Genomic DNA, 6228 nt, shown 5'->3' with positions numbered 1-6228 from the left:
TGTGTCCCCTGCATCGGCAGGCGGACTCTCAACCACTGCGCCACCAGGGAAGCCCCAGTATTGCTATCTTTAGGCACAATATTGTACGGTAGATCTCTAGAACTTATTAATCTGGCATGACCAAAATTTTATGCTCATGGGTTAGCAACTCCCCACTTGTCTCTCCCTCCAGCCTCTGGCAACCAGCATTCCTTTCTTTGTTTCAATGAGTTTGTCTATTTTTAGATACCTCATATACGTGGAATCATATAGTATCTGTCCTTCTGTAACTGGCTTATTTCACCTAGCATAATGTCCTCAGGGTTCATCCATGTTGTCACTTATTACAGGATTTCCTTTTTTAAAGGCTGAACAGTATTCCATTGAATATACATGCCACAGTTTCTTTATTCATTTGTTGATGGACAATTAGGTTGTTTCTATATCTTGACATCGTGAATAGTGCTGCTATGGACATGGGAGTGCTAATATCTCTTTGAGATCCTGATTTCAATTCTTTTGGATGCATACCTAGAAGTGGGATTGCTGGATCATATGGTACTTTTATTTTTAATTTGGGGGGAACCTCCATGCAGTTTTCCATAGTGGCTACACAATTTTGCATTCCCACCCACACTGTACAAGGGCTCTAATCTCTCTGTATCCTCGACAGCGCTTTTTGTCTTTTTTTGATAATAGCCATCCTAACAGATGTGAGTGATATCTTCCTGTGGTTTTTATTTACATTTCTGTGATGATTAGTGACATTGAACATCTTTTCATATACCTCTTGTCCATTTGTGTGCCATTTTTGGAGAAATGTCTGTTCAGGCCCTTAGCCCACTTTTAAATCAAGTTATTAGGTTTTTTTTGCTGTTGAGTTATAGGAGTTCTTTGTATATTTTGGAAATTAACTCTTTCTCAGATATGTGGTTTGCAAATATTTTCTCCCATTCTGTATGTTGCCTTTCCACTCTGTTGATTATTTCCTTTGCTGTGCAAAAGTTTTTCAGTTAGATGTAATCCCACTTGTCTATTTTTGCTTTTGTTGCTTGTGCCCTTTGTGTCATATCCATGAATTTATTGTTAAGATTAATGTCATGAAGATCATCCCCTATATTTTCTTATAGGAGTTTAGTAGTTTCACGTCTTACTTTAAGTCTTTAATCCATTTTGAGTTGAGTTTTGTGTATGGTATTAGATAAGGGTCCAATTTCATTATTTTCCATGTGGATATCCAGATATCCCAACATCATTCGTTGAAGAGACTATCTTTTCGCATTGTGTATTCTTGGCATTGTCATTCCAGGGCTGTTTGCACTTCTCCAAGCCCTTTCATTTGAGAGTAATTAAAGGGTCCATCTGCTCCAACAAGGCAGTGGTCAGAATTTCCTAGAAGAGTCTTTGCTAGAGATTTATCATCACAAAAAGTGACTCATGGAAAAATATATGCACAAGGATCTTTATAGCAATGTTATGGAAAAAGTAAAATACAGAGACAAATCAAAAGGCAGATTGGTTTTATCCATTATGTAACAACCTTCCAATGTAATAATGTATGTCATTTAAAATATTCTTGGGGAAGAATATGCACTGGCTTAGGGCTTCAGTGATAAATACAGGGTCAGTGGAAACAGTGATGTGATCCTCTGGATGCTGGACTGTGGGTGGTTTCTACTTTTTTTAGAATTTTCTGTGTTTTTCAAGTTTTCTGCAATGAACACGAATTATATTACTTTCAAATTATTTTACCTTTTAAAATAAAAGTGAAATGTCTCTTTGACTGACTATAGTTACTACTTAATGAAAGTTGCCAATGTGTTCTATAATTTCTGAGTTCCTTGGGTAGCCCACGTCTTACCTCTAGGTTGATTTTTCTTTTTGCTGAAGAACACCCGTTAAGTGATTTATGCAGAGAGGGAGTGTGGGTGGTAAAAAAACATTATTCATTTTTTTGTACACTTAGGATGTGTTTATTTTGCCCTTACTCTTTCATGATCATTTAGCAGAATACATAGTTTTTGTTACATTTTCCTCCAGCACTTTGAGAGATAGTGTCCTACTGTCTTATGGCATCCATTGCTGCTGTTGAAAAGATTGAGGTCAGTTTACTGAGCATATTTTTGTAGGTAATCTCTCTCTCTCTTTCTACCTTCATCTCTCTCTGATAGCTTTTATGATTTTGTCTTTAATATCCTATAGTTTCACTAGGCTGTGTCTAAGTGGAGATTTCTCTTTGTTTATTCTGCTTGGCAATTGGTATATACTCTCAATTTGAGGATTCATCATCTCTCACCAATTCCTAGCCATTTCTTCTTTGGATATTGCCTTGCCATCAGTTCCTCAGTTCCCTTCTTCTAGAAGTTTGGGCACATGTATACTTGAGTCTTTCAATTTATTCTCTATGTTTCCTAACTATTTAAAAAAATTGTTTAATTGAGGTAAAATTTATATACAGAGAAATGCATAGACATTAGGTGTACAATTTGATAAATGTATGCACCTGTATAACCACAACCCCCATCAAGACTTAGAACATTTCCATCACCAAGAACATTCCCTTATGCCTCCATCAAGAAATTCCCACTTCTCATAGACAATTGTTCTGATTTTTTCCACCATGTATTAGTTTTCCTGTTCTTGAACTTTTTATAAATGGAATCATGCAGAATACAGTTTTTGTGTGTGGTTTCTTTCACTCAAAATATTTGTGAGATTGAATCATGTTGTATGTACCAGTAGCTCATTCTTATTTATTTGTCTATCTATTTATTTATTTATTTTAGTCAGAGTAATGCTTCATCGTAGAAAAATACCAGAATTTGATAAATCTATTTTCTTGCATCATCTGGGGAGAATGGGGTCCATTCTATTGAGTACTTTTTTCCTTGAATATTAGTCATGTAAAATCAGGAAAAAAGCTGTTGAAGTCAACACTATGTCACTTCCGCTTCTCATTTCCTCACTCTCTACCCCCTGTTAGTACCTAATGTTCTTCTCTTACCCAGCTCTTGATTGTCTCCCCTGATCTCCCCTGTCACCTAGCTGGGGAGAAATATGATTGCATATGAAATATGCAATATTTCACTCATATGAAATATTCACTCATATGAAATATTGGGGAATGTGGTAGATAGAATAATGCCTCTCCCCAAATGTCCATATCTTAATCCTCAGACCCTTTGAATCTGTTACTTTATATGGCAGAAATAACTTTGCAGACATAATTCATTTAAGGATTTTGAGATGGGAAGATTATCCTGGATTATGGGGTGGGCCCAGTGAAATGACAAGAGTCCTCATAAGAGGGAAGTTAGATGGTCAAAGGCAGAGAAGGAGACAAAGGAAGCAGAGTCAGAAAAGGCGATGTGATGATGGAAGCAGAGAGACAGAGACAGAGGCAGAGACAGAGAGACAGAAAGAGACAGAGACAGAGATTGGAAGATGCCACGATGCAGTGTTCAAAATGGAGGAAGATGGCCATGAGTCAAGGAATGCAGGCAGCTCTAGAAGCTAAAAATAGCCAGGAACAAATCCTTTCCTAGAGCCCCCAGAAAGAAGGCAGCCCTGCTGACCCACTTTAGACTTCTGACCTCTAGAACTGTGAGAATAAGTTTGTGTGGTTTCAAGCCATAAGTTTTTGGTAATTTGTTAGAGAAGCAAGAGGAAACCGGTACAGGGACAGAAGGTTTGACCTCCCTAGAAATGTTTGAAATCTAAAGTAGACCCAAAGGAGAAGAGTATTACTTAATTCAAATGAATGACTCTGTAATGGTGGGTTTCAGCCACAGAGGTGGCTGCCATACCTTACCTACAAGGCCTGCATCTGGGATGTTCTTCACGCGTTGTAATGCCTACACCTCCTTCATCAATGCCATTGCTTTGGAATATGGCTTTATTTCTTAAGAAGGCTCCTTCCTTAATGCTGTTGAGCTGGGAGGGTCCTAGCACTGGGGTAGGTTTTAATTTATTAGCGTCCAGACAGATACAGTGAAGGGAACAGGCTGTGAAACTATGAGAGGTTCTCAGTCTAGAGGCTGGAGGCCTTGTGGGGCCCTGGACACCTCAGAGGGGATGCCAGGTTGGTGGAAGGGGGCACCCAAGTCCTCAGCTTCATCCGTTGAGGTCTTGCCCTTCAGCCCTACAGGCATAGTGAGGTCACATAACTCCTCTAACAAAGCGTACAGAGGAATGAGTTGCAGGAAGAAACAAAGGTGATTTTGCTTCCGATTCTTCTGAGACAGCAATATGTCAGCAGCCCCCAGAGAGGCTGAAAGTAAATGAATCAGTGCTAGAAAGTGAAGGATACCATCCGTGCTGAATGGTGAAAAGGACTCCTGAACAGTATCTTCATTGATTTTTTCTATAATTGACACAGCATCTTGGTTTGCCTTCGGGCTTCAGAAGGAGAAAACAGGGAGCCTGTGTACACAGCTTCCTTGGGTTGGAATTTAATAAAAAAAATTCCCCTGAATGAGCTTCCTTCCCTCCATCATTTCTCTTTCTTTCTTCTCTCTACTCTTCCCTTCTTTCTGCTTTGTTTCTTCATTTCTTCTTCCCTTTCCAACCCCCTCCTTGCCAATTAGCCTCTTCCCCGACCCCCGCATTTCCTTTTGTACAAATAAGCGTTTCGACAATAGGTACCACAGTACGAGTAACCTATTTTTGCTGGATGTGACATGGAGGACCTTAGGGGAAAAAAAATAGCACATTCCATCTTTTGTCTGCTTAAATCTCATTGGGTCAGAAGCTCATTTTTTTTTTTTTTTTGTGGTATGCGGGCCTCGCACTGTTGTGTCCTCTCCTGTTGCGGAGCACAGGCTCCGGTCGCGCAGGCTCAGCGGCCATGGCTCACGGGCCCAGCCGCTCCGCGGCATGTGGGATCTTCCCGGACCGGGGCACGAACCCACGTCTCCTGCATCGGCAGGCGGACTCTCAACCACTGCGCCATCAGGGAAGCCCCAGAAGCTCATTTTTTTGTGGAAAAATATCTCTCTCAAATATTGCCATATCTGAGCACTGCCCCCTGGGGTAGGATGCAGGGAGCAGTACCTGGGCTCCCTTCAGGGGCTCCCAGGGGTCCACTCACAGGAGATGGAAGGATCATCTCCCAGCTGATGCGGCAGGTCCCCACCCGCCACCCAGGCCTCGGTGGGCAGAACCTTGTTCCTGGCTATGTTACTGGTTATGGATTTTACAAATGGGAAAAGCAGAGGTCAGCCAGATAATTTTCAGGAGAGCTTCCTGAAATGAGTCCCTCCATAGGGCAAGTCTGGCTCCTAAGCCAGAGGGAAGAGCTGTCAGCAGATTTATCAGCGGCCGCTGGGGAGATCCAGGGAAACAGGATCGGGTGCTGGGGAAGGCAAATCATCTGATAACCTCTCTCCGTACCAGACATGTTTGCCTAAGTGTGCTCAGAGGAATGGGAGAGCATTTCAGACATTCTAGCATAAAGGTATTCCATCAGGCACCAAACTAGTCTTGGCCCAGAAGAGGTTCAAAAATTATTTAACAAAAAGTAAAAACAACCTGAGGGTTTGTTGTTGCTTTTAAGAGTTGACTTCAAATTTGCCTTTGTGAACCATGTTCACTCATGCAACAAATATTTATAAAGTTCCTGCTAAGTGCCAGACACTGTGCTTTATGTTGTGAATATAATGGTCAGCAAGAAATCAGATAGAACATTCTCTTTTACGAGAAAATATAAAACTTCCAGTATGCTGGGTGCTATGGAGGAGAGATGGTGGTGGCCACAGGAAGGATAACAGGGGGGACTGACTTGGTCAGGGAGGTCAGGAAACAGTTCCCTGAGGAAGTGGTGACTTGGTGCTGGGAGCAAAAATCTGCAGGAAGAGCAGGAGTTAATCAGGGGAAGGGAGTGGAGTGTGTCCAAGAAAAAAAAGGAAGGCATGTGGGAAGGCCCTGCGGCATGGTGGTTTCTAGGAATGGGAAGAAGCCCCAACTGGTTGACCAGTGCTGAAGGTGGAAAAATGGTAAGAAATGGAGTTGGAGAGTCAGGCCAGGGGCCAGGCTGCGGTAAGGATTTTTTTGGTCTTTATCTCAAAAGCATTTGGAACCCTTGTTAACAGCTTTAATGTGTGTGTGTGTGTGTGTGTGTGTGTGTGTGTGTGTGTGTGTGTGTGTGTGTGTGAAAGAGAGAGAGAGAGAGACAGAAAGCAAGAGAGAGAGACAGAGGGAGAAAGAGAAAAAGCGAAAGAGAGAGAGAGAAAGAAAGAAAGAAAGCAAGAT

General features: G+C 41.6%; 1 protein-coding gene across 1 annotated transcript in view; it reads right to left on the bottom strand.

The window, feature by feature from the left end:
- Positions 1–6228, bottom strand: part of ST8SIA3 (ST8 alpha-N-acetyl-neuraminide alpha-2,8-sialyltransferase 3) — a 37919-nt gene that overhangs the window by 27728 nt on the left and 3963 nt on the right. Inside the window, 1 exon segment of the mRNA XM_028479949.1 lies at positions 5759–5822. Coding sequence (XP_028335750.1) covers positions 5759–5822 — 64 coding nt within the window.

The sequence above is a fragment of the Physeter macrocephalus genome, chromosome 19, assembly GCF_002837175.3.
Source record: "Physeter macrocephalus isolate SW-GA chromosome 19, ASM283717v5, whole genome shotgun sequence".
NCBI classification, from domain to species: domain Eukaryota; kingdom Metazoa; phylum Chordata; class Mammalia; order Artiodactyla; family Physeteridae; genus Physeter; species Physeter macrocephalus.
This window is presented reverse-complemented; position numbering and strand designations above follow the sequence as displayed.